Source organism: Alternaria viburni (assembly GCF_023758015.1).
Source record: "Alternaria viburni strain BMP 2772 chromosome Unknown scaffold_21, whole genome shotgun sequence".
Classification (NCBI taxonomy): domain Eukaryota; kingdom Fungi; phylum Ascomycota; class Dothideomycetes; order Pleosporales; family Pleosporaceae; genus Alternaria; species Alternaria viburni.
Genome location: NW_026055790.1, coordinates 637,759 through 664,759, shown reverse-complemented (window position 1 = coordinate 664,759; position 27,001 = coordinate 637,759). Strand labels below are relative to the sequence as shown.

Below are 27,001 nucleotides of genomic sequence, written 5' to 3'. Positions count from 1 at the left end.
CAACACCACACTCCTCATATGCCTACCCCCATTGCCCGCTCCTTTCCCACCGTATTCATTCCCCCCTGTGAATTTATACCAGTTCCCCACGCGCGCAACCCGGCTTTTCACGGTGCTCCAGGCGGTGAAGGAGAAGTTTGCGACGCGCTGACCGTGTTTTTTCTGCGTTTTTGGGTCTGGGGCGGAGAGGATGAGCGTGCAGGTGGCGGAGTCGGAGAAGAAGAGGGATTTGCAGTACATGTAGGATTGTTCGGCGCAGGTGAAGGGGAGGAAGGGGGTTGGGTTGGTGGGGGTGGTGGTGGCGTGGGTTTGTAGGATGGAGGATGCTGAGATGGGTGGTGCTGGAGTGGTTGTGGTGGAGGTGGATGGGGTAGAAGGGGGTGGTGGTGGAGCGAGGTCGACAAGCCATTGGAGTGATGCGATGGGGATGGTGAAGGGGCTTGGGTGCCATTGGCAGAATATGCCGTAGGGCTTTTCGTTGGGCATGTAGAAGAAGACTGTTCCTTTCTCTGTATCTTCTTCGGTGGGTGTGGCTTTCTTTGGTGGACGGCCGGCGGGGTGGGGTTTGCGCTTCCCCATTTGTGGGTTGTGAGTGTGGACTTGAGCTGTCAGATGTTGTGAGAACGAGAGGATGTGGTTGGAAGAAAACAAATTGTACTTTGGGAAAGACGAGTATGGGGTGTTTGGCTCTCATCAGGTGCTTGGTGATGGGTCGTAAGCTAGTTCTGTAGTACCATGGTTTGCAAAGGGCGCAAGGGCGACATTTGCAATTAATCGTTTTTTAGTAAGATTTTATAAGACACATGCTACGGCTGTTGATTGTGTGCTCTTTTGAACGTCTTACAGCGCCGAACATATCAGGTCACTACCTTCGCACGTATGTACATCTCTTAGTGTGTGTACTCGGAGAGTTTGCACGGTGATTGAAATTATCCTGGTTGTAAGTGAAGAGAGTCGAGATCACAATGAGGCGTTCGAGTGCGTGAGTAGTGTTCCCTTGGGTCACTTCTGGTCTAGATGTTTTTTCTTCGTCTGTTCTTGTCTCTGTCAGTCGTGCCGAATTTTGTATAGTTCCACGCGCTTCAATCGGTGTCCCTGCGACAGTAACCTAAAATGAGAGTTGATCCTGCACAGTGATTGGAGCTCATGGCCTGGGCATCTCGTGTCAACGAATGAAAGTAAACGTGATGGTAAGTCCATCGGAATGTTACCTCAGCCAATACACGTCCACGCATTCGCAACTTTCGTGGAAACCATGGTAGAGAGATAGCTGAAGCCAAGGTCGACAGCGAACATATAATTCAGCACATGTAAGATTTAAGTTTCAGCTCTTACTATCCATAAATATTACGCCTCGATATCCCTCAATCTGTCAACAAAAACTACGTCCACCGAGATGTCTGAACCCTCTTTCCGATTTCTGGACCTTCCACCAGAGTTGCGATGCATGGTCTACGAGCAGCTCGAAATGACGACGAAGCATTACACGCTCGACGACGCGCCGGACCAACCCTCCGCAATCACATTCGTCTGCAAAACGTTACCCGTCCAGATACTGGCGACATCCAAGTTAATCAATACCGAAGCCATGCAGATTTTCAGGCCCAGAATGCTGCAGCTGAAGGCGCAACCAATGCGCTTCTGTATCAGAGTGAACTCCAGTAAATCTCTGTTCGTCTTGCGTCGTTCGCTCTCGCGCTGCTTCCGATACAACCCTCGTCCCGATGGCTCACCACCATTAAGCGAGGCGGCTGAAGCTTTCATCGACCGCTGTGTTAAAACCCGTCGCCTAGCAAGCAGCTGCCGCCATGTTGAGATAATGTTGACCGACAAGGACGCGCCAAGTCTCACACGATCCATATGCTTGTTATACATCAGCAACAAGTTCGCAAGGCGATACCACTTGAAAATTACTCTGCTACGCAAGGAGCTAGCAACCGAAACCCATCCTGCCAGTTGGCATGCATCGCAGGATGTTGGGCGTTTGTTGGGGGTGAACGAGAGGGTGCATCTGCATCTCGCAGATAAGCCAGATGCTGAGCGATGGAGGAGGGATTGGGAAGAGACAACAAGTGTGCCGGACGCATGAAGAGCACAGAAATGTGTGTTTGACCAAGGCTGGACGTCATCAAGATCTCTTGTTCGAATACGAATGGAAATTGCGAGAGGATCTAGGAAGCCTTCCTCGTGGTTGCAGTCAAGGAAATGACAGGGAGCATAGCCGGTACGCTGGGATGCCGAAATCTTGCTGGGAACGTCAGTCTTACGTGAAGATACGCACAGGACATTCGGAGCGATGAATGTAGTACATCTGATTGTATGGCATCAATAGAATAATGCGACGCTGAGAGAACCCCCAGGTTGCGATAGAGTGTGATGCAGCGTTCTTGGGGTTGAGCGGAAGTCATCCGACAAGCTCGTATTCAAGACATGCATGCTCGTATGCGGTGCGATGTCGTTGCAGCTACGTTGTGGTTACGTGCAGCAATCCTGCAGGGACTCTTTGTCCTTCTGAGCTCAAATGACGCCGTCGCGTGTCCACTCCTGCCCTCGATCTTGCAACACCATCTATTGATTTCTTCTTCCCCAGTCGTTCGCCATGACCTTGGTATGCTGTCTAGAGGCAGCAGGGCCGATTTGGAGCTGTCGCCTGACTTACCTCGCATGGCTGGTTTAGGTTTGACAGGTGCTCCCCCTCAACCGAGGTCACGCGCATCGATCATGATGCTAGTCAGGCACACCGTCCGAGCTTCCTTTCCCCGGACGTGCTTAAGATGAATGACGCCGACCGTGTCTGACCGCACCGGGCAATGCCACGACATCCCTCGAGGGCCTACACGAGAGGAGTTACCTGATCTCGTCTTGTTTCATTACTCAAGCCATGACGAAAGCTCGCTACGACTTCAAGACGCGCCCGGTCGCGCACCCGGACGCTATTGTCGCAGGCGACAAGTACCGCTTCACCATCCTCACAGATGGCTTACTCCGCTTTGAGTGGGCCGAGGATGGACGATTCGAAGACCGCGCGAGCACCTTTGCCATCAACCGCAAGCTAGCTGTGCCCGACTTCTATGTCTGGGACCGCGGCCACGGCATCGAGATCGTCACCAAGCGCTTCCACGTTGTGTACGACAAGAAGAAGTTTAGCGCCGATGGCTTCAAGATCCACCTCAAGGGCGACGTGACGGGCACATGGACATACGGACAACAAGTCTCCAACTTGGGCGGAACAACCCGTACACTAGACGGTGTGAACGGCAGGGCCAACCTAGGTCCTGGTGTGCTGTCGAGAGAGGGCATGGCTCCTTTGGATGACACCAAGTCCATGCTCTTCGAAGACAATGGGTGGATTGCTGGACGCAGGGGTGGCGACAGGACCGATCAGTACATCTTCATGTATGGTCGCGACTACCGGGAAGCCATGCGTGCATACTACGCTGTCTCAGGAAGCCAGCCCCTTCTTCCACGATACGCCATGGGCAACTGGTGGAGTCGATACCACGCATACGACGAGAAGGAATATCTCGATTTGCACGATCATTTCGACCGCGACGATGTACCCATGAACGTGGCGGTTGTGGATATGGACTGGCATCTGGTATGGGATCTGCCTGGCGGTGTCAATGGCTGGACCGGATACACATGGAACAAGAAACTGTTCCCTGACCCAGACGCTTTCATGAAGAAGCTGCATGATCGTGGCATGAGGCTGACGCTTAACCTGCATCCAGCGGACGGATTCAGGCCTCACGAAGAGCAGTACCCTGAAGTAGCCAAATACCTTGGTATCGACCCGCAGTCCAAACAGACGATTCCTTTCGACTGCACGGATAAGAAGTTTATGGACGCATACTTCGACATTGTACACCACGAGCACGAAGAGCGAGGCGTAGACTTCTGGTGGGTGGACTGGCAGCAGGGCAACACATCCAAGATCCCTGGGGTAGACCCGCTCTGGGTGCTCAACCACTTCCACTTCCTCGACAATGGCCGTGGGTCCCAGCGTCCCTTGATTCTCTCTCGATTCGGTGGCCCCGGAGCACAGCGCTACCAGATCGGCTTTTCTGGCGATGCTATCATCACCTGGGACAGCCTGCACTTCCAGCCTGAGTTCACAGCTACTGCATCGAACATCGGGTACGGCTGGTGGAGCAACGACATTGGTGGTCATACGCATGGCTACAAGAACGACGAGCTCTACACACGTTGGGTACAACTTGGCTGCTGGTCGCCCATTCTGCGTCTTCATTCAGACAACAACCCTTTCAACACGCGCGAGCCCTGGCGGTTCAACGAAGAGGCGTGCACGATCGTCGAAGATACATTGCGTTTCCGCCACCGTCTCATCCCATACTTGTACACCATGAATGCGAGAAGTGCCTCCGACGACGAGCCGCTCGTTCAGCCCATGTACTGGGACTACTCAGAGTCTGACGAAGCGTACAACGTGCCCAACCAGTTCCGCTTTGGCTCAGAAATGATCGTGGCGCCCATCACCCAGCCCCGCGACGGGACTACACACCTCGGCGCAGAGAAGCTCTGGCTCCCAGAAGGCCGCTACGTCGACATCTTCACCGGCATCGTATACAACCGCGCCGGCGAGCTCACCGTCCACCGCCCTCTAAACTTCGTCCCTGTCTTCGCAAAAGAAGGATCCATAATCCCGCTCGACGCAGCCTACCGTCCCAAATCCGGATCCCCGAACCCAGAGGGTCTTGAGATCTTGCTTGCCGTAGGCGCAGACGGCTCCTTCACACTGATCGAAGACGACGGCACCGGCCACCTCGTCGACGACGGCGGTTTCTCAATCATCTCAGACGAGGGCCACGAGGAATCCGCCGACGACACCGTGCGCTTCGCACACACACCTATCACGTATAAGCAATCCACCGGCGTCATCAAGATCGGTCCCACAACGCCTGAAAACCCCGCCATCCCCAAGAACCGGTCTTGGAAGATCCGCCTCCTGGCTCACACACTTAAGAAGGGGGCTGAAATACGTTGCGTCACTACCTCACCCAGCACAAAGAAACATGCGAAGACGCTCTCGCACAAGATCACCCAGGAAAGCAACGGTACGCTCATCACGCTCGATGCAGTGCCAACTTCGCATACCATCCACATCGAATTACTCTCTTCATCTTCTCATTCTGCGGGTTCTTCCTCTTCGGGGCCGCAACTCGATGTTATCGACCCGAACCCCAAGCTTTGGGATATCATCGATAAAGCATGGATCGAGCTGGATAAGAAGTGGGATTACTGGAACTGCGTCAACAATGGGGAGCCAGTGTTGAATAAAGTGAGGGCGCTGCAGGGGAGGGGTATGAACCAGGCGTTGTTGGATGCGATGTTGGAGTTGTTGCTTGCGGATGAGCGGTATGCTGGAGAGGAGAAGGATGGGTGGTGAGATGGTAGATGGGTAGTATAGTTTAGCGTGCATAGTCGTTTCTCTACACCGTACATGCTGATAAAATTGAATGACCGTCCTGCAGTGAATCTGTTGCAGGACGGTCATTCAATTTTATCAGCATGTACGGTGTAGAGGAACGATGTAAATGCTTTCTTACGCGGAATATGTTTCTATACACATATTTATACATAGCCTTCGGAATCCATGACTCTTCCAAGCAATGCTGCCGCTGCATTCCATCGTCCAAACGTACCCAGCTTCTTACGGCCTCATCTCAACCTTCCCCTCATGCCCCTTCATCGCCTCCTTAAACCCATCCCTCTGCAGAATCTCCGCCACCTTATCCATAACCTTGCCCTCCCTCCTCCTACTATAATCACCCTCCTTCATCTCATACCCAGCCCTCGTCGCATCCTCCAAACTCTCATACTCCCAAATATTCGCCTTCATACCCACACCATGGTACTGATGTTTCTGCAGGAAAGCCAACCACGCCTTCACCACATCCGGATGCCCGTCTTGGATCTGGATCAACCGCCGCATGGTGATGCGCTCAAAGTTCTCCTGCGACTTCTTGAAAATGAAGTTGGAGCGTGGGACGGTCCAGCGTTCGGTTATGCGGGGGAGGGGGATGGGGCCGCGCGCGCAGAGACCCATGTAGTAGGCTGCGCGGACGGCGAAGTCGGCGAAGAGGAGCAGGTTGCGGATGTTGTAGGTGCGCAGTTGGAGGTCGCAGGTGGGCACGCCGTGTTCGGGCGTGCGGCGTAGGGGGCGCATGTGTACGGCACGGACGTTGATGGGGGTGCGGAGGGCTTCGAGGGCTTCGGCGGTTTTGGCGTCGAGGGGGGGTTGGTCGGTGGGGAGGGTGATGTTGTGTTCCCTGGTATGGTTGTTAGAGGACTGCGGGTTGGGAATTGAGAACTAGAGAGGGAGACTTACTTTGCCAGTTTGATAGGTTCCAGACCAGCGCGTTTGTACACCTTGAGGAGACCCAGGTGGTCAGGTGTGTTTTGCAACTCTTTCCACCTCTGCGCTGCCTCTTCGCGTGTCTTGGGCTCCCATTCTTCTTGACGCTGGTTGACCTTTTGTTGACTTGCGTATAGACTAGTGGATTGTCAGCACCTTCTTGTTCTTCCTTTCTTGTATATTCGGCATATCGTACGTCTTGTATTCCTCCCGACTGATACCAAGATCCTCCAACCGCTGGTCGAGTGGCATGGTACTGTTCTCCAGTTCCAGCTTCAACCGACCCATAAGCTTGGCATCTTTATCTTCTCTCGAGTCCCTCTCATTGCTCTCCTCTGATCTTGAGCTCTTCGCCCGCGAGAAAGTCTGTGTGTGTGGTCGGGGGGCGTGTGTAATCTATACCGCGCGTTAGCATTCGGGACACTCCACGATCAATTCAATTGGAGTAGAAATACCTTTGCCCTCTTCGCCGGCCCCATAAAGGTGCGCATACATCGTGGCGCTGCCATGCTTGATACCGTCGCACTCGCCCACGTCCAACATCGAACTTCTTCCAGAGGGCCGACGGCGCTAATCACGGTTCCAGCTAGAATCTTGGCGTTATCGGAATTGGCCGCGCCTTCCCTCTGCACCCTAGTCGTACCGTCTCAAATTGTCACATGTACAAGATAACTTGTTCCTCTTGATACAAGATCGAACCTCTGCAATTCCTCGTCCTTCGACTGTTCCTGGAGAAGCACCAACTAATCAAAATGGAAACAGTTTCAGATATGGCCGCGGCACCGAATGCCTATGCCCGCGCTATGCAAACGGCCATGTACGTGCGCCAACAGCTGCCAGAGGCTCTGCAATACCCCAAGGTAGCCATTGTGTGCGGTTCTGGACTGGGTGGACTGGCCGACACGATCGAGGCGGAACCGAAAGTCGAACTGGCTTATGGCACCATCCCAAACTTTCCCAAGAGTACTGGTAAGTGCAGATATGGAAGCATCATTTCGCTGCAGAGTTGATCTTGCGGATTGCACAGGATGCGGGGTACTGACACCTTTGTTTAGTTGTGGGACATGCTGGAAAGTTTGTGTTCGGTCAGATTGGACCTCAGAAGACGCCAGTAGCGCTTCTCGTTGGACGGGCACAGTGAGTCACGGAGAAATCAGAGGCTCTGTTGCAAAGATGATGGTATTAATGTATGCAGCTTCTATGAAGGACACTCGATGGACCTTGTCACATTCGCTACTCGAGTGTGCAAATTGCTTGGTGTCGAGACTATGATCGGTATGTCAAGAGAGCAGATGACCAAAGTCAACTGGCTAACCGTGGATGAAGTCACGAACGCAGCCGGTGGTCTCAACCAGACTTACCGCGTAGGAGATATCGTATGCTTGAACGACGTATGTCAACCCTTTTGGAGACGTCGAGCTTAATCTAACTCTGCTTAGCATCTCAATATGGCTGGACTGGTGGGCATCCATCCTCTGCGTGGACCCAATATCGAAGAGTTTGGCACGCGGTTCCCACCTCTGTCAGATGCGTACGACCTCGACTTGAGGGTACGGACGCACAAGGCCTGGGCAAAACTAGGACTGGATAAACAGGAGCGACGGCTACACGAGGGTGTGTACGCGTTTGTGGCAGGACCAACGTATGTCATTCAAGTCCTTCTCCTCCCTCTACTTCGCTATGGCATCATATGCTGACCGTGTTCAAGTTACGAAACTCGTGCAGAATGCCGAATGCTCAGCACGCTAGGAGCTGATGTGGTGGGTATGTCCACTGTACCGGAGATCATCGTCGCGAGACATGCTGGAATGCGTATTCTTGCATTCAGTCTAGTCACGAACGTGGCTGTCCTCGAGGCAGGCGCCCGTGGTAACGATGCGGAGATCCAGACCATGAACAGGGCGCAACTGACTGAGCATTTGAGCCAAGGTAAGGCAAACCACGAGGAGGTCCTGGAGGCCGGACGGGAGGCAGCCAAGGACATGCAAGCCCTGGTCAAGCAGATCTTGTCCGATCTTCACGGCCAATGATCAAGGACTGTGGTTACGGCGGGCCGATGCGGCAACCGCCAATGTGTCCTTTCAGATGTGCATCGCAAGCAGGCATAGTCCCACAAGAGTGAGGCCTGAATCCAGAATAGAATATACCATCCACACGGTCCAGAATAAACAAAGTCCCAGTGTAAGATCGTCCTGGCATGTGGCCAGAAGCGACCAAGCAAGTCTCAAGGCTTGACGACCTTGCCCTTGTTTCGCTTCGCCTTCATCGCCTTGTAGTGCGCCTTCTTGCCGCTCTGCTTCGATGTCTGGATATCCTCGTACTTGCGCTTGAAACGGCCGCTGTCCTGTTCCTGGGCGACAATCTCCTCCAGCATGGTCTGCTTGCGCTCCTTGTTCTTCAAACGGCTGCTGTAGAACTCAGTAGCGCCTTCGATGATAGTGCCGACTTGAGAGAATGCAGGAACATCGCCCTTCTTGTTGTCCTTCTTGTAGTGGCGGTGGGGGTCAAGGACGTTCCTCATCTTGAGTAGCTGGAGATCTCGGCGCAGCTCTGGGGTAAGGTCGGTCTTGGGCATGTTGAACCACTGTGCACCAGCGGTGGCCTTCTTCTCCTGTGGAAAGCTGTTAGCATCGTGACTGACAACTTCAAAAGTAAAACTTGAGTGTGGTAATGCCTCAGTGTAACTATGAACTAATGGAGCCTCAGTGGTGCAGGAAGGCAACCAAGACGGCGCCCGAGTCTGCTCAGCTAAAAGTTTGGGATAATTTTCATCACGGGCATGCGGATGCGAATAGTGTGGCTTGAACGTACCTCTTGCTTCTGCTTCTTGATTTGAAGCGGATCCTCAATCTTCTTGATGCCGTTAGCCAAAGCCTGCTGCTTTTTGTCCACGAGCTTCGAGTGATCTAGGCGCGTGATGTTGCCGTCAGTCTTTTCGTAAGTATCGGCAATATGGCCGGGCTGCAGCTTCGGTAGCCTGAATGGAGCATCCGACTTGTTCGCGGGCTGCGCTGTGGCTGCCTTTGCGCGCATACGGACTGCAGCTTCATTAAGCAGCTCCCGTATCTGCTCATCCGAGAGTTCCTCATCGGTGTCCTCAGCGAGGAGCGGCTGGTGCGTTGGCAACTCCATGTTGGCGTTGTCCGGGAAGAAAGTGTTGGAAAATTTGAGGAACTTTTTGAGAAGCTCCGGCGCGCTAGCCAGTTCGGCCCGTGCGGCAGCGCTAACCGTTCTGGTCGCGATGCGCTCGCGGCGACATTACGTTCGCAGTCTCTCATACCATTTCCAATCCAAGGCAGCTGGATTGACAGTGATCCACCTCTGCTACTACGCTAGGATTGCCCTGCTCCAAGGCTTCCTTCGTGTCTCTCGTGCACTCGAAAACGGTCCCGATGGTTGGGATCCGCCACGTCAAGCCCGCTGATGAAGCTCCAGAGTCAGCTTCACTCCTGGGCCGTCGCCTTTGTCATATTGTCTTATGACGCGTGCTCGCATATTCTGGCGCGCTCGAGAGAATCGGACGGTGAACAACTCATCACTGGCATAGCCCTGGTGTCTACGGGGCCAATGAGAAGGCGTCATCCTGACCAATAGCGCTCACATCCCGCATGCTACTCCAGCTGGGGCGGGATCAAGTTCGTCTCTCTAGCGTGGTGCCTCGATGTGAAGTGTGCTGCCATGGGCCACGATCGGTTCGAGTCTTGCGCCGGATGGAGATTGAATTGTGATAGAGGCGGCAGGAACATTGCGTCGCTACTGTGCTGTCACCTTGTCGGGCCTTGTAGAGAGATGTGGTGCGACGTGCATATCGCGCATATAAGCATGGCTGAAGCGACGATCGCAGCATCTTCTTCTGAAGAGACTCTAGTATGAGAAATACGACGTCAGAACATTGAGCGAGTCCTGCACCCGCCCTATTCTGCAGCCCGTCTTCGCCCACAGTTCTACATAATTGTCCGCGTCGTGAGTAACGTTGGGGCCCTTGCTTAGCTGTGGTTCGTTGACTCGTTAGAAACCCACCAACCAAGCATCAAACTCCGCGAATATATTCTCGTACTGGAATTTGATTCGTCGAACCAGAGCATAGGTCAGTTGCGCATTTGATACAACCTCACGAGTGTTGGTGCGATTGAGAAATAGAGTAATGCTCATCTACCATGGCAGGCCGCACACAGCAACGCCGCGGGAGCCTAAAGACAGGTACCTGCGCCTTCCCCGCCCACCTCTCCCGACCACTCAGACCGCATCTTCGACGGAATCACGACCTCGCCCTCCTCTCACAACACGCCCACCGCGCGACTCCGAGCAGCCATTGGACGTCCCGCGTCCCTTTCTGCACCGTCCCGCGACCGAGGAACAAGTATTGCCATCCAGACACGCCGCGGACTGACGCAGACCCTGTCCACCGCGTAACACTTGCGCAACCACGCCCAAGCCATGGACCAAGTCAACCTCCAGGGCCACGGCCAGCAGAAGATGCGCCAGCAGCCCCAGCAAGCTGCGCCGCGCAAATACGACGGCCAGCAGGGCAACCCCCTCTATGATCCCACCAACGGTGGCCACTATGGTACGTCTTCCCGCCCCAGCTGCATGCCACGCGACACGGCGCTGGCTGTCGCATTCACCATGACATCCTGTGCTAACACCATACCGCAGGCGCATCCGCAGCAGTACGTTATATTTGCGCATCCGCGCCTATGCCAACTTCCAGCCGCTGATATTTGGTCCAGATTGCCGCACAGAACCACGCGCCCGATCCACAGCTGTTCACCGGTTCGTGGCAGAACGTACGCGCTCGCATCTGTCATAGCCACGATCGCACAAACTAACGCCTACAGGTCAACCAAGGACTCACCGGCAACTACCGCGACATTCTCAATACCTACTGGCAGCAGCAGGTCACGAAGCTCGAGACGGACGAACATGACTACAAGCTGCACCAGCTCCCGCTCGCCCGGATCAAGAAGGTCATGAAGGCCGACCCAGAGGTCAAGATGATCTCAGCGGAAGCTCCCATCCTTTTCGCCAAGGGTTGCGACATCTTCATCACCGAGCTCACAATGCGCGCCTGGATCCACGCCGAGGAGAACAAGCGTCGCACTCTGCAGCGCTCCGACATCGCCTCTGCTTTGTCAAAGTCGGACATGTTCGACTTCCTCATCGACATCGTGCCCCGCGAGGAGGCTCATCCCCACAAGAGAAGTGCCGGCCAGAACGCAGCCGTACAGTCATCAGCAGCTGTGGTCCCTCCCGGGGCTATGCCTCAGCCAGTACATGCTCAACATTCCATGCCACCTCCCGACTATGGCCTGCAGGAGCATCTGGGACAGCAGCAGGAGTACCAGCAACCGCCCATGTACCCGGGTCCGATGCAAGGCGACCCCCGCGCCTATGCACAGCAGCCGATGTTCGACCCCAGCGTCTACACCCAATACCAGGTGGGCGCTCAGCAGCCGCAAATGTACGCAGTTGGTCAGCGTGGGCCTGACCCGAATTCCGCCGATCCCCAGGGTTACGGTCGCTATGAGGCTGACCCCGACGACGCCGAAGGCGAGAGGGTCGACGCTGAGAGTTAGGAACAACGACGTTATCCTAGGCTCTGGAGCCTACTTCGACGTTAGCTCACCCACTATGCATGTTATCATGTTGATGTAGTCTCCAGACCTGTCGGGGTTTTTTCTTGTGTAGGATGGTTCTATCAAGGCACAGGGGAGGTGATGGAGGCAGGCAATGAGTATGATCCCAGTGTTTACGAGGCGTTGAGGGAGTTTGGGGATTTCTTGGGCACGGCCGCGGATGCGGATCGGTTAGCTTGTGGCAGCCTTATGAGCAGATATCCATTGATAGAGTAACAGCTTGCACCACCACCATGTTTGCCCATCAACAGTGCAATGAGGTGTGCTTGGGCCGCTTGAGCGCGGAGCTGGAAACAACGTTGGCAGCATCCCGATCCGCTCCGGCAACTAAACTGGCTGAATATGACGAAGATCAGTCAGGGTCCAAGGTCCACATCGCATCAATTCCTGGAGATCTTCACAGAAAAAGGTGGTACCGAGACAATCCAGGGGTCTAGGAAGCCTATTAGGTGGACTGCTGTCGATGATCAGACAGCCTTGCCAATTATCCCTCATAACTACCAAGAGTGCTCTAGACACTTCGTCAGCGGCCGAAGTACTAGTTACCGTACGCGGGCTAAGAAACATCTTCTCCAGTCTATGGATCCGTACCTGCGTCACAACTAGTGGGCATCCGACCTGCTCCGACTGCTCATGGCACCGAGGCTCGCTGCACATGCTTGGCTAACGCAGCGATAGCATGAGAATGCATCTTTTCTCTAAAGCCCATTATACAAGCTATCCACTTGGTATATGGAACAGCCTGGAGTCCACTACCAAGACTCTCAACAAGCACTCACGAAACTAACATTGTCACAAAGCTAGCCAGACTGTGCCGGGGGCATTAGACGGCCATTAGCTTGAAGCGTTTCCCAGACATACTCCCGCCGGTACCCCGCCAGGTCCGTGCTCCACCCCACCTTCCTGGATCCAACAGAACGGGCGCGTGGTGCAGCTCCTACCCTACTTTACTTCAAGCCACCTCCTTCTGCCTTCTTTTCTCTCACCGACTCTTCAACTCTTCTCTCAATCTCTCTTCTCGACTACCACTTTTCAACGCGTCTCCCCTTTACAAACTCACATCACAATGGTCAAAGCCGTAGTAGCCGGAGCCGCAGGAGGCATTGGACAGGTACGAGCTCGAGAGTGCCTCGGGGACTTGTTCCTCTATGTTGCATCCCAGACTGACTGACATGACCTCGACAGCCCCTCTCTCTGCTCCTCAAGTCCTGCCAACACGTCACTGAGCTCGCCCTCTACGATGTCGTCAACACACCAGGTGTCGCTGCCGATCTCTCGCACATCTCGACCCCAGCAGTATGAGCTAACCCTAGCCCCGCATATGCATGGAGATACTGAAGGTGGACAGGCTGTCACAGGTTTCCTGCCAAAGGAGGACGGTATGCAAAAGGCCCTCACCGGCGCTGATGTCGTTGTCATCCCTGCTGGTATTCCCCGTAAGTCGAACTCATGCTGTTGTTGTGGTACCACAACCTAACAGATGCTCAGGCAAGCCGGGTATGACCCGTGATGATCTCTTCAAGATCAACGCCGGTATCGTTCAGGGCCTCATCGAGGGTGTTGCCAAGTACTGCCCCAAGGCGTTCGTACTTGTCATCTCCAACCCCGTCAACTCGACCGTTCCCATTGCCGCCGAGGTCCTCAAGAAGGCAGGCGTCTTCGACCCCAAGAGGCTCTTCGGTGTCACCACCCTCGATGTCGTTCGTGCTGAGACCTTTGTCGCTGAGATCACCGGCGAGAAGAACCCCGGCAACCTGAACATCCCCGTCATTGGCGGCCACTCCGGCGAGACTATAGTACCTCTGTTCAGCCAGTCAAAGCCGAGCGTAAACATCCCGGCCGACAAGATGGAGGCTCTTATCAAACGCGTCCAATTCGGTGGTGACGAGGTTGTTCAGGCAAAGGAGGGCGCTGGATCCGCTACTCTTTCCATGGCCTATGCAGGATACCGGTATGTTGCATACTTGCTACCAAAGTGCACTAGCTAACTGCAAACAGCTTCGCCGAGAAGGTCATCAAGGCCTCCAAGGGCGAGAAGGGCATCGTAGAGCCCAGCTACGTCTACCTCCCTGGTGTTGAGGGCGGAGATGCCATCTCCAAGGCCACTGGGCTTGAGTTCTTCTCCGTGCCTATCGAGCTTGGCCCCAACGGTGCTGAGAAGGCCATCGACGTTGTCAGCAGCGCCAACGACCAAGAGAAGAAGCTTCTCCAGGCCTGCTACGACGGCCTGAAGGGCAACATCAGCAAGGGCGTCGACTTCGTCGCCAACCCTCCCGCTAAGTGAGTGTACCCGGATGTCGGTACAGCTCCTACACAAACTCACATGTGCCTATCTGTAGATAGACTATGAGCCGCCATGATGAGTATGAGAGATGATACTACGAGAACGTGCCTTGGGATATGCATGAATCTAAGCCGATCTGAGCCAAAATATCAATGTTCGCACGATACAATACCATGACCCATTCCAAGTGACCTGCGTTGTTGCCATGATCACTTTCGTATGCATTAAGTTGCTTCGAAATGCGTGTCATCCTTATATATTCCCGACATAAGTTTAAATCAACTGCCTAATTGATATAGATCTGGCGCGGGAGCAGTTGTAGTGTTGTTCAGAAGTCGAGCTATGATATCGTAGACCCTTGTAGAAGAATGATCGGCCGCGGCTCCAGCAGCCCACATCTGGACTCGAACATCATCACCACCACCAACACACCGCAATAAACACCACACCACACCGACACCTACCACTGTAAATACCCGACCCTGTACTGAGCAGCAGACGACGACAAGATTCAAGCTACTGTAGACGCAAACACCCGCCGGCACACCCTCACACCACATCGGCGCGCGCATCTTCGTCGCGCACAATCTCACAACCACTATCATCGCCTGTAGCACGACTGAGGACGCAGATACCCTGAACCTTCGCCCAATATGGCGCAAGCCAACCCCTCCGCACCGAACGAACCCACCACATCCTACGTCGACCCCACATTCTCGTTAGTGAACACATCATGTCTTGATCTCCTGCTCATAGAGCTCGTACCCATGGCATATCGCATCACAGCCGATCTTGCCGCCCGGGAAGAGGAGTGGATACACGGATCATCAGCCACAAAGCCAAAGCGACTGTCGGGCGCAAGCAATGACGCGTCAAGTACAGCGGCGGGTACAGCAAGAGGGACAGAAGGCGGGCCAGTAGGCGGAGGAGGCACTGCGACGGTCGACGAGGAAGAAGCACGAGAGGCCGTATTCCATCGATTAGAGAATCTCGGGTATAGAGTTGGACTGGGCGTTGTCGAACGGTACGTCTCCTCTCGACGCATGATTGAGCTCCCAAAACCATGGCTAACATTTGACACAGATTTTCCCGAGACGCGCCCCGGCCCACCACGCCTCTCGACTGCATAAAGTTTCTATGCAAAGACCTATGGACACTCCTTTTCAGAAAGCAGATCGACAACCTCAAGACCAACCACCGTGGCATCTACGTCCTTACAGACAACACGTTCAAACCTCTCGGCCGCATGTCATTCGACACGAAGAAATACGACGCCGCTATGCAAGCAGCGCTGGTAGCACAAACAGGCGATGTAGCGCTCGGACGGGACGCGAATAGCCAGGCTAGGGTCCAGCCCTTTCTATACTTCCCAGCCGGTCTGATCAGAGGATGCCTTGCAAGTTTGGGCATACAAGCAACCGTCACAGCGGAAAGCGCTGCACTGCCTGGAGCTACGTTCCAGATTCGGACTGCTGGGGCGAAGACCTGAGAGGAAGAGGGTGGTACATAATCCGATGTTCAGCAGCATTGCGCGGCGTTTCTGGAAAGAAACAAACAGTCACCGTTGCAAACATACAGACGATTGAAAGGTCTCTACTCGGAGAGTGAAGACGCAGACTGTGGCAGCGAATCTATACCCATACTGCGCCAAGGACAATAAGCTGGTAATACTAGTACGAATGGTGGGACGATAAAGCATCGTTACTTGCAGCACCCAGACAATTGGTTCATTACATTACTGGCTACCTCTTTCCAACGATCCAGAGTATGAGAGTTTGATGAGACGGCTCGATAGTAAGATAATATGCTCGCAATCGGTTCGTAAAGTTCCGAGAGCCTATATCAACAAGTCTAATTCATCTGAGCAACCACGATACATTGTAATCTCCAAATTCGCTTATCGCAACTCCAATTGGAGCCGTCAAGTCTCTCCAAGTCGCTACCCTGGATCATTCGTCGTTCGCGGGGTAGATTGCTAACCGAGCAGGGGGTTTATCAACCGTTGAACAAGCCGTTTTCGGCAGCTGCGTCCCTACCTTGAACATGACATCACGGCCTTAGAAACAAGCCTCTGCCAGCGGCTGGCCTACTGCTAGTACGTCTCTTATCTGAATTTGTAAACGATCAGAGATGAGGTTGAGCTACAACACCAAGTGTAGCCTAAGAACGGGCTAAACGCGTCCAACCCCATCGATCATCCGTCAGTACATGTGGAGATTCATCAACCCTAGCTTATCGCACGAGGCGCCCATGTCATACCGTCAGATCGTCGCTGCACTTACCATCCCGTGTAACGACTTTTCCCTATCACACCAATGGACTCTCCGTATCGCGTCGTGCAATCGCCGCGGAAACGCCGTGGGCCCGCGACGGCGAACTACTCCTTGAGGATCACAGTAGTATCTCGACTTACCCTGCTCGGTAATTGGAGTAGGAGCCGTAGTCGGAGTCTTCATAACATATGCTGATATAACCGACTGACCTTCTCGCAAAGAATGGGTCTGAGAACTTTCAACTTTTGACGAGTGTGTTAGATCTCACCATGTCAGAGACAGCGAAAGTACCTCTCCCAGTGGGAGCCGGCTATGGTATGTTTATCCTCCACTCCTAAACAATCCTTGTAGCTAACTCATCTAGGCGTCGTCGTCGGCATCGGTTTCTTCTTCGCCTTCCTTATGATGGGAATTTCATACCTCCAAAACCGTTACACACGCTACTCGACCCAGTCATCCGAGGAGTTCAACACAGCTTCCCGCTCCGTCAAACCCGGTCTAATCGCCTCGGGCATCGTCTCAGCATGGACGTGGGCAGCCACGCTCCTTCAATCCTCCACAGTCGCCTATCAATATGGCGTCGCTGGGCCGTTCTGGTACGCCGCCGGTGCTACGGTGCAGATCCTCATGTTCTCGATCCTGGCATGCAAAGTTAAGCAGAACGCACCGAGGTGTCACACGTACCTTGAGATCATCAAGGCGCGATATGGCACGTTTGCGCATTTGGTGTTTATGGTGTTTGCGATGGTGACGAATATCCTGGTTGGCAGCCAGCTTTTGCTGGGTGGAAGTGCGGTTGTCACGAGCTTGACGGGTATGCCGGTGTATGCTGCTGTCTTCTTGATTCCAGTTGGTAAGTAAGACACGAGAGATGGGTAGCGGGATACTGACAATGACAGGTGTGTGTGCCTACGTTATCCTCGGTGGTCTGCGAGCGACTTTCATCTGCGATTACAGCCACACTTTGATCCTGATGATCATTATCCTTTACTTCATGTTCAACGCGTATGCCGTCAGTCCGCTGATCGGCTCACCCGGCGAGATGTACGAGTTGCTCAAGAAAGCTGGGGCTCAGCGCCCGGTTGCAGGAAACGAGGACGGCTCATATGTTACGCTGAAGTCAAACTTTGGGCTGATATTTGGTGTTATTCAGCTGTGCTCTGGATCTGGCACTGTCTTTCTCGACCAGGCCTACTGGCAGCGCGCGATCGCTTCGAAGCCTTCGACTGCCGTACGCGCATATCTCCTAGGAGGGATCGCTTGGTTCGCTATTCCTTTCGGATTCTCGACGACGCTTGGTCTGGCAGCTGTAGCGCTGACCGATAACCCTCGATTCCCGACGTACCCCGAGGTGCCTACTTCTGGACAGATCTCATCTGGTCTAGCTGCCGCATTTGCTGCGGAGACACTGATGGGTCAAGGAGGTGCCGTTGCGCTACTGGTGGTTCTCTTCATGGCAGTTACGTCCTGCGCATCTGCGGAACTCATTGCTGTCTCCTCGCTACTGACCTTCGACGTTTACAAGGCCTACATATCGCCCAAGGCAACACCAAAGCAGCTGGTGTTTGTTTCGCACATCATGATTTGCGTCTTCGGATTGACCATGTCCGTGTTTGCGTGTATTTGGAACGCGGCTTCGATCGACCTGGGATGGTTGTTCCTGTGAGTCTCATCCACCATCTTTGCATGCTACTTACTGATTATCTGTAGCGTCATGGGTCTGCTCATCGGCGGCGCCGTCTTCCCAACAGCCTTCTCCATACTATGGCGAAAGCAAACCAAAGTCGCCGCTATATCAGGCTGTCTGTCTGGCCTTGCCGCAGGTCTTACCGCATGGCTAAGTACAGCCAAGAGCTATTATGGCGAGATCACGGTAGAAACGACCGGCATGTCGTACCCCACACTCGCCGGTAACCTAGCAGCCATTATGACCGGTCTCATCGTAACAACAACAATCACCCTGATCAAGCCCGACGACTTTGACTGGGAAATCACCCGCGCCATCAACGCCGTCGAGCTGGATGGCGTAAACGACGACAACACCCCCAGAGAAAGCTCAACCCCCGAACTCTCCGACTCTGGCGAAAAGAAGATTGCAACAGACGCTCCAACACAACCCGAAGCAATCGCAACAGCAGCAGAACTCCCACCCCATCTCGCCCCCACACAAGAAGAACCAGACGATCCGTCCACACTCCGCCGCGCTTTCAAACTAGCCTGCATCTCCGCCTTCCTCTTGACCTTCATCCTCGACTTCCTTCTTCCGATGCCCATGTTCTTCTCACACTACATCTTTTCCAAAGGCTTCTTTACGGCATGGGTGGTTGTGAGTTTTATATGGGTGTTTGCTAGTAGCGCGATTAGTTGTTTGTTGCCGATTTGGGAGACGAGGGGCAGTTTCGGGACGCTGTTTAGGAAGATGGGTGCGGATTTTAGGGGGAAGAAATGATGTGAGTGGAAGGGAAGGGGTAGATTGTAATGTTGTTAGAAATAGAGTACAACGGAAGAGACTGTGAGTTGTGTTGAGTCAAAGCATTCGAGGTTAACGCATGGCGTGTTTGGATGTGATGGTCGCGATCACGATGCCCAATAACCTGGAGCCTAAGAAGTGGTTCTCAATACTTATCTTCATGCCTGTCGTTCGTCACTTCCTGCTAGTCGAACAGATAAGGTCTCTAAAAGAACCATCGCTACCACATCGCCGTGCCTCGAAGTCGTCACCACGATCATCTCTTACAGCTGTCTCTTATCCATGATCCAAGAATACCGACCAACGCATAATTTGGATTTCTTAAGTCATATTGCTGAGTTTTTAGAAACAGAAGTAAAAAAAATAAGATCCCATAAGTCATTCAACAGCAACACCAAAGACACGTAACCAACATCACCCCCAACAGACCCCAAAGCAGTAGATGGAGACTTATAGCACCAGCCCATACTATTCATGATAGCCAACGAACAATCAGCGCCTTGGTCACATTCCACAAAGTCTTGGATGACCCAGTAAAGTGGTGTCTCGTACCACTCACCACCAAACCCATGCACAAAAGAAGAAAAAACACATTCATACATCAGCAGCTGAACATAACTAATTTGTTCTTTCACCGCCCATCAAACTAATGCAGATGCACCCCTCCGCGGTAAAAGCGGCTCATCCTTTTCTTTTACCCGCTTAAACCCCCTTCACCCATTCATCCCATTTCCCGTACGCGAGCCGCCACTATTTCTCCTCGCCTCGTCCCTTCTCGGTTCGTGTCGCACGGAGTATTTTTGATGATACCACGTCGGACGGAGCTTTCATGACGACTGTACGTGTCTGAGCATCGGTGTTGATGCTCTTCTTGGGTTGGGGGTCATGTGGACGGGAGCATTCTACATGGCGGGATGAAGGCACGAGTACGCACAGAAGATGGAGGTGGATACAGCGAGTAGAGGTGTCTGGTCCGCCTACCTAGGTACCTAGGATCCGCACGTGACTCACAATAAGAGCGAACCTACACACAATGTCACACGAAAAAAAAGGCAACGAACCACACCCCTTGGTTCGCACCTCCTTCCCTAATCGGACCTACCATCGTACCTCCGTCATGCCTCGGTCTCGCATATGCCATTAATCGTCCGTCGCAGTTTGCGGTGTATGAAAGAATGAATCAAGCGCAAGTCCTCGGCAACAGGAGGTGGGTGATCATCATCATCGGAATGTGGAGGAGACAACGCGATATGATAATAACCTTTCAGCATGGATACTTTATGCCAACTTGTCCCAGACACAAAAACTGGGAGGTGGAAGGCTATGTTGTGGCTTTAACGTTGCGCACATACACACGCGTACGCACGCATGCGCGCGAGTCACAGCAGCGCACAAAACGTCCATCAACGCCTCTTCGTAACCGCCATGTCCACGCCACGAAGCAGGAAGGGAGGTCAAGAACGTCAAACCTTAAGATAAGCGAGAAGCGAAAGATGAGAGAGAGGCGAGGCGAGATGGGCAATTCAAATTGCACACCCTTACACAACATGGCGATCCCACGAAAACCGCGAGCGAGGACACTGAATCGCCACCTGCACTTCCCCCAAGAACGTCATTCCGCCAATCCGGGCAGCGGCAAAAAGTGCCGAAAGCACGAGGACCAACGTCCTGCGTCCACGGTACGGGGAGTGGTATCAGCGCTGGCTGGCTGTTCATCCCTTGCTTCGCGTGCTTTGGTATCAGAAATAAAAATAATAGCAATGATGATGGTGGTAAGGTGAGTGAGATAGGTGGTGGTGATATAGTTTATTGATTCAACGTCATTTGTACAACAAACACACCCTACACCCTACACACTACACACCACACACAAGCCAGTTTCTCAACGCTCAACCATCCCTGCTAAGCGAAGAAGAGACAGCCTCCATAGTCCATACGTGTGTGTAGCCCACGCCAACGGGACGGGACAAGTAAAAGGTTTAAACTTGTCAAAAAAAGGGGATGAAAAAGGAAGTAAGAGTAAGCAAGCAAGGGAGGTGTACCGAAAGCCACCTGCGCAAAAACAGGCAAACAAAAAACATGGCATTCCTGCACTTTCCCGATGTCCATCAAAGACGGCGTATTTAGAGTTTCGGCGTTAGGAGCTAAAGAAACAAGGGATTTGGGGGATCAGGATGCAGATGCAGATGCAGGATTTGGGGAACGCCACCAGCTGGCTGGCTTGCATGCAGGATTGATTAGTCGAGATTGGGGTGTTTGGTGATGCACGGTAAGAGGGCGGGCGAGGCGACGGGCTGGGGTTTTTGGCGTGGCGTATCTAGGTAAGCCTGGTAAGGTGGCGTTTGTTTGCCTAGGGATTCTAGTGATATGACATGGCAATTTTAAACTTTGAGCTTTTGTTAGGCTAATGCTCATCATCGTTGTACTATGCCCATGTGAAAGCCGGGGTAAGGAGGAGGAGGGAGCTGGAGGCTGAAGGGCTAGCGTGAGGGGTCTGAAAGCGGGGGTGTGTGGATGGTGATAGTCGGTGGTAGTGGATGGCGAAAACGAACGAAAGAGGGGGGGTCAGGATCTTAGTGTTGGTGGGTGGTGGTGTGTTTACTACTCCGGAGTACTCCTATGGTACGATATCCCATGTGATTTGCGAGAGTAGGGGGAAAAAAGACGAGATCTCAACCTCGTCATCCTCCCGATCATCTGATCGATCTATCTGCTGTGGGATTTTCCCGCCCGAACCGAATACAAGATACTGGATATACATACAACACGACGTGCGGCGTATGTTGCATACATGGATCTATACTTCCATGCATTATTTCCACTCGACTTCCCCTTGGTCTGTGTACCAGACTCCCCTCCCTCATATGTGTGTGCGTGTGTGTGACACCACGGAATCCAGTACCGCGCCTCTCTCCGTCGAGAGCGAAAGTACGAGCTGTAACTTCAGACGGAGGTGAGAGAGAAAAGGATGAGAAGCAAGGACCACAAAAGCGGGTAACGGACATGCACCTGCATGATTGTCAGAGCAAGGAAAAAAGCAAACCTGCAGCCTGGGTCCGCCGCAAGGTGCAAGACCAAGATGAGCATCGTGCAACGATCTGTGTGATATGTGTATGGGTAAACATGCAGGGTGTCTCGAGCCAACACCAACACCGAGACAAGAGAAAACGCAGGGGCTGGATCGATCTTCGAATCTGCCTCTGCTACCTTGCCCTGGCAGCTGGCAACTGGCGCCGCGTGGTTGCGCAATGTGATACAAATGTCATCTTTCGGCCTCGTAGTCCAGCCATTCACAGCGAAGAAGCAAACCTCGCACTTTGCCTAGTTTGTGCTGCTCTCTCCGAACCATCGGGGGGCGAGGGAGCGTTGGGATCCGCTGGTTCGGCGCGCGCTACCTATTCCTACACCGGTATATCGTGGATGGGTGGTACCGATGGTACCCTATACTGTAGTCGCCCATCCTACAAGTTGCTATATCGGTGTCGGTAAATCAAATCTTTGCCGTCTGTCGCAGAATGTGCTGTTTGGAGAAGGCCCCTTGCATAATCGAAGCGCGGGAGGCATCTAGGTGTATAATCGCCTGCGAGGTTCCTATATCGTGATGGGATTTTCTCTTGGATTCGGGTCCTACTACCGCATTTTGATCGAACCTATGTCTTGTGTGGTATGCGCGGTCATCCGTCTGCCGGGGATCCTGTGAGCGCATCTCCTTTGTGGCACAGTCGCTGGAAGGGCATGGCGGATGATGGCGGCTGAAGATGATGGGTTTCACAGCCGATGTGGATGTGTGCACGGGATGGATGAATGTGTTTGGAGAGTGGGTACTGCCGCCGGGCCTAAGCTTTCTTTATCTCCGCAGCCGTCTGGCTGGCCGTTTATATGGAGCATTGGCTGGCTGGAAGGTACGACCCGACCAATTGCGTCCTGCACATCGAAATGAGGCAATTGCAGCATTGTCGGTGTTTGTATGCTGTCTCACAAGCCCACGATATCGGGTGCACGTGCTTTTCAAGTTCAATTGCCCACATGCTCGAGTGTGGAGTATGTGCCAACTTGCGAAGAAATGCTTCGCTGCCGCCAGTTCCGATTGGCTTCGTATCCCCGTTAATGACAAGTATTTCTCGACCCTGCTTGGTTTGTTGGCGGCGCATATTGCCTTTATCTGCCGCAAGCGAGGCACCGCGCTTGCAGACGACGTGCTGCGATGCAATCTTGGGAGCTATACCGAGTGTCACATATAGACAATATATCGTGATGACAACGAAGAAGGATCCTTCCGCGCTTGATCCACTTTACGAGAATGACCGCCGTTCGGCCCAATGCAACCGCGACCCGTCTCTTGCCTGTTCCGACCTGGCTGCATAGTAGGCCCTGTCTTTTGACAGCTGTCATTGCCACGGTTGTGATGAGAAGCGTAGTCGTGCAGACGCGGCTTATCCTGTGATCACGGCAGGGGGTTCAATTCCAGGTCCCTCAATTCGCTCCACTGCTGACTGTGAGGGGGCGGTTTCGCTGCGCCACGAGTCAGCGCCTACGCGCGAGGGGGAAACGGGGGAAATTCGCCGGCACGCCTGAACGGCAGTTTCTTACGTGAGGTGAGGTGCGCACAAGACATCCCAGTGATCCCGCAACGGATGGCGAGTCAGACTTAATGTGAGTTTGCGCGCGAAGCGAAAGAACTGGAGTGTTTGGTTCTGGCCCGTGGTGGCTGATGCGCCAATCAAACAGTGGGATGGGTCGAGCTTCAGGGAGAGCCCGCGACTCAACTCCAAGGGGGGCTTGTGCTCTGTTGGTCTGCAGCGCCAGTCGGGGCTACTCCACCCAAGGCTACGCTCTTGCGGCTAGCGTTTCGCTGGGACAGACGGAACTGGGAGGACGGTTACGATTACTGTCTGTGCATTCCCGCGGTCGATGAGGTATCGCCAAGCTGGGGAAGCGGAAATGGACATGAATGGCATCTGTATGCTGCTACTGTATCAGGAAGGAATGGATCGCGTGGGTACAATAAAGCGTCTAGAGCGTCCAGGTTCATGCATAGAAGATTGACTTGTGCAGAAAACCTGCTAACAACTGGAGCCGTAATTCTGGGTCAGTTTCCGATGGCTACGTGGCTTCAATTGTGACTCTGCATCGTCGGGCGGACAGTTTCCATGCGGCGTAAATGGGAAAGTTTTGCTGTTCAAACAGCCCCTTGCACATGCTATGACGTAGGCGCGCAGCCGTCTTGATGCCGTGTGGTGCCGAAGTATACCCAACGGCACTTAAGCATCGCCTTCGGCAGTGCAGCCAGGATGCAAGACCGGGTACAGCAGGTTTGCATTCACGTTGCGGCCCGATTGTATACCCACATTCTCAAACAACCGTCCAGGCGTTGTGACTCGATGAGCGCGCCCGCGGCCTCGCGTCCCCAGCCAACGACGCAAACCGTTAGCACCCACCGAGAGAGTTTTGCCTGCGCTAGAGCCCAGATCTGCAATCGACACCCAGCGTTTCCCGAAGGCGCTGTGTGCTCCGAGCGATCGACGCCGACTATTTATACAAGAACGTTGCAAGGGCAGTGCGAGGTCTTTGAACCCGGTGATTCGGATGTGTTGCGGGTGCATTTCGTTCAGTTTGGTGAATTCTAAGCGACCGATTGGGTTTGCATGATCAAATCGTGAGGCTAACAAGAAAAGATCAGCAGGCAGTCGCGTGAGATGCGTGGCGAAGCCCATCAGAACGGTATCGAAACGGTGATGATTGGCGAGGCTGATGACGCTGCTTGATGAGGTCATTGTCTATTGCTAGATCTGTGGGTGTCGAACTCTGGCTTTTCATTTGTTTCTCCCAACCAGGAACACCATGCTTACTCTACTGCACAACGAAAGGCGCACCAGCCGCTCACCCTCAAGGTGTGCACAATAGTTGCCCATGTGATATTCCAGTTTCCGACAGTCTGATTACATAGATGCGTTCCAGCCACATCTCAGATCCACGATGATCCAGCTCAAAAATCGATATTCGAGCGCATACCGGACTCGGCCAAACTCGAGCGGCGCCGAAAGACTCCGCTGTACCGGAATGGGGAAGTTGAGCGACGAATTATGATTAGCCGCGATAGCGAGTTCAACAGCGTTGGTGATTCGGGAAGCCCCGCTCGGCAGCCGTCAGCCGTGTCACTCTATACCGTTTCTGCCGACAGCAATGTAAGGGTGTGGCTAGTCATGCAGGTAATTCGGATAGCGTGACTTGTAACAAGTCCCTCAGCTATGATTCGTTGATTCGCCAAGTATGAGGCGTTGAACGATGACGATACGGTAGAGCTTTGCCAGAGGTGAGTGTGTCAGCCGTTGTAGTGTTGAGGAACGAGACCATGTCGATAAAAACCGCATCCGTGTGCAAGGCTGAAGGGATCGATCGTGGTACCGGAACTCTGTTTCAGCGGATCCATATTGGTTGATACTTTGGGTTTCGTACCGAACCGCTTTGACGCTCTTCGCTTGGGCGGGGCTCGTGCATCCATGTCGAGGCACGGAATGCTGGGCCCCTAATGAGTGAATAAGGTTTGTGAGTTTCGCGCTTTGGTAACAGGGTCGTTAGTGGAGACCCGACTCGTGCAGTAGTCCAACAGTTGTGAAGAGATCAGATTGGGTATAGGAGCAACATCGTCGAGTAATAGCTGGTGTGATAGGTACATGCTGCCGACGCCGCATATCGGGCGCCGGCGGAGGAGGTGTGAAACGTAGATGCGAAGGCGTCCCATGCACGGTGTGATACATGGCTTCATGACGCGCAGAAGATATGAGCAGCAACATGACAAATCCCGCTCATCATGGAGCGCCGTGGTGGCATGGCAGCCATAACGCCAGAGGGAGTGGCTCTCTCGAAAACAATAACGCCAATTCTTTTCCTTTCCACCTCTTTCAGGCGGTGAAATCTTACAGTAACAAATACCAAGGATAGCACCTAAGTCAAAAGCGAGAAGAGGACCGGATGTGGGTATAGCGGAGGCTCTTCTTTTGCTGTCATGGAACACCAACCCCAATGCAAATGCGAACGTGAATCGAATGAGAACTTTCGTGTGCTGAAGCGTAATCGTGAACGAGATGGCGTAGACATTACGACCTATGCTGGAGCGGTCGGGCGGACAGGTGGCGTCGAGTTGGAATTAGGGTCGAATGTGACCACTTTCCGATACTTGGAGGCCTCGTGGGGTATCTCGGACTTTCGCTTGGCGGAAACGGGATAGGCTGGAGCATTAGGTGGCGAAGGGTCTTCTATGCTTCTGCTTCGTGACTTGGGCGGGGCTTCCGTGTCGGGCGGGCTGGTTACGGCTGCTGGACACATTTGATGCTGGCGTACCCAATGGGCGTAGGCTTCATCAGCATACTTGGTGTGGTTCTCCAGTCGTTTGATGTAGTCCTGGGTAAGTCTTGTCTGCTCGTGAATATTCTGTGCTGGTGAACTCAGACGGAACTGGTTCTCTCCGGGTAAGGGCCGCTTCCAGCGGACACCGCAGTTCTTGCATCGCTCCACTTGGGGCGTATTTTGCTGCTGCAGCTGGGCTAGATCCTCAGGAGGAGGGGGCGCAGAGCTGATGGCCAAGATGGCCTGTTCCACAGAGGGTGCGATGGTGTGCTCAGGCGATGGCTGTTCTTCGGGAGTCTCCACTGGCACAGGGACTGCCGGAAGGGGGTCTGGCCGGGGTCTCTGATTTGGCGGCATGTTTTCCGAGGTGTAGACGGTGTTGAATCTTACGTTGTAGCGTTGATGTCGCCCGCCACCGTTTGTTTGGTCTAATGTGGGAGATGGGAGTGGTCTTCTGGATCCAGATTCTGGGTTAACGTCTCGAGCCTGCTCTGGCGACCTGGACGATTCCGTAAAAGCGTGAGGGCCTGAGGATAACGATGGGGAGGGTGCTCCGTTTGGATGGCGGGTTCCTGTCTCTACGGGTACCTGATTTGAGCGGTTATCGCTCACTGG

At 53.6% G+C, this 27,001-nt stretch overlaps 10 protein-coding genes across 10 annotated transcripts; 6 read left to right on the top strand and 4 right to left on the bottom strand.

Annotated features, from left to right (window-relative positions):
• Positions 1-152: 152 nt before the first annotated feature.
• On the bottom strand, positions 153-579 carry J4E79_008787 (uncharacterized protein; the record flags this gene model as incomplete). Its single annotated transcript, XM_049357641.1, has 1 exon — positions 153-579. A coding segment is annotated over one exon (427 nt), but the record flags the coding sequence as incomplete, so codon positions are not given.
• A 2,302-nt stretch (positions 580-2,881) lies between these two features.
• On the top strand, positions 2,882-5,407 carry J4E79_008786 (uncharacterized protein; the record flags this gene model as incomplete). Its single annotated transcript, XM_049357640.1, has 1 exon — positions 2,882-5,407. One exon carries the CDS (start codon positions 2,882-2,884, stop codon positions 5,405-5,407), a length of 2,526 nt encoding a protein of 841 aa, XP_049208111.1.
• Positions 5,408-5,671: 264 nt separating this feature from the next.
• Positions 5,672-6,885, bottom strand: J4E79_008785 (uncharacterized protein; the record flags this gene model as incomplete). Its single annotated transcript, XM_049357639.1, has 4 exons — positions 5,672-6,290; positions 6,350-6,514; positions 6,573-6,742; positions 6,832-6,885. The coding sequence occupies 4 exons, from the start codon at positions 6,883-6,885 to the stop codon at positions 5,672-5,674; spliced, it is 1,008 nt and encodes a 335-aa protein (XP_049208110.1).
• A 243-nt stretch (positions 6,886-7,128) lies between these two features.
• On the top strand, positions 7,129-8,406 carry J4E79_008784 (uncharacterized protein; the record flags this gene model as incomplete). Its single annotated transcript, XM_049357638.1, has 6 exons — positions 7,129-7,345; positions 7,432-7,513; positions 7,572-7,651; positions 7,703-7,767; positions 7,816-8,018; positions 8,085-8,406. The coding sequence occupies 6 exons, from the start codon at positions 7,129-7,131 to the stop codon at positions 8,404-8,406; spliced, it is 969 nt and encodes a 322-aa protein (XP_049208109.1).
• A 194-nt stretch (positions 8,407-8,600) lies between these two features.
• On the bottom strand, positions 8,601-9,508 carry J4E79_008783 (uncharacterized protein; the record flags this gene model as incomplete). The annotated part of the gene is made up of 2 exons (XM_049357637.1): positions 8,601-8,987; positions 9,188-9,508. 2 exons carry the CDS (start codon positions 9,506-9,508, stop codon positions 8,601-8,603), a joined length of 708 nt encoding a protein of 235 aa, XP_049208108.1.
• A 1,305-nt stretch (positions 9,509-10,813) lies between these two features.
• J4E79_008782 (uncharacterized protein) lies at positions 10,814-11,952 on the top strand (the record flags this gene model as incomplete). The annotated part of the gene is made up of 4 exons (XM_049357636.1): positions 10,814-10,943; positions 11,033-11,046; positions 11,107-11,163; positions 11,215-11,952. 4 exons carry the CDS (start codon positions 10,814-10,816, stop codon positions 11,950-11,952), a joined length of 939 nt encoding a protein of 312 aa, XP_049208107.1.
• Positions 11,953-13,078: 1,126 nt separating this feature from the next.
• J4E79_008781 (uncharacterized protein) lies at positions 13,079-14,296 on the top strand (the record flags this gene model as incomplete). Its single annotated transcript, XM_049357635.1, has 5 exons — positions 13,079-13,123; positions 13,198-13,308; positions 13,361-13,448; positions 13,501-13,963; positions 14,011-14,296. The coding sequence occupies 5 exons, from the start codon at positions 13,079-13,081 to the stop codon at positions 14,294-14,296; spliced, it is 993 nt and encodes a 330-aa protein (XP_049208106.1).
• A 653-nt stretch (positions 14,297-14,949) lies between these two features.
• On the top strand, positions 14,950-15,785 carry J4E79_008780 (uncharacterized protein; the record flags this gene model as incomplete). The annotated part of the gene is made up of 2 exons (XM_049357634.1): positions 14,950-15,320; positions 15,380-15,785. 2 exons carry the CDS (start codon positions 14,950-14,952, stop codon positions 15,783-15,785), a joined length of 777 nt encoding a protein of 258 aa, XP_049208105.1.
• A 1,053-nt stretch (positions 15,786-16,838) lies between these two features.
• J4E79_008779 (uncharacterized protein) lies at positions 16,839-19,018 on the top strand (the record flags this gene model as incomplete). The annotated part of the gene is made up of 4 exons (XM_049357633.1): positions 16,839-16,884; positions 16,934-17,422; positions 17,469-18,231; positions 18,280-19,018. The coding sequence occupies 4 exons, from the start codon at positions 16,839-16,841 to the stop codon at positions 19,016-19,018; spliced, it is 2,037 nt and encodes a 678-aa protein (XP_049208104.1).
• Positions 19,019-26,143: 7,125 nt separating this feature from the next.
• On the bottom strand, positions 26,144-26,743 carry J4E79_008778 (uncharacterized protein; the record flags this gene model as incomplete). Its single annotated transcript, XM_049357632.1, has 1 exon — positions 26,144-26,743. The coding sequence occupies one exon, from the start codon at positions 26,741-26,743 to the stop codon at positions 26,144-26,146; it is 600 nt and encodes a 199-aa protein (XP_049208103.1).
• Between the last annotated feature and the right edge of the window lie 258 nt (positions 26,744-27,001).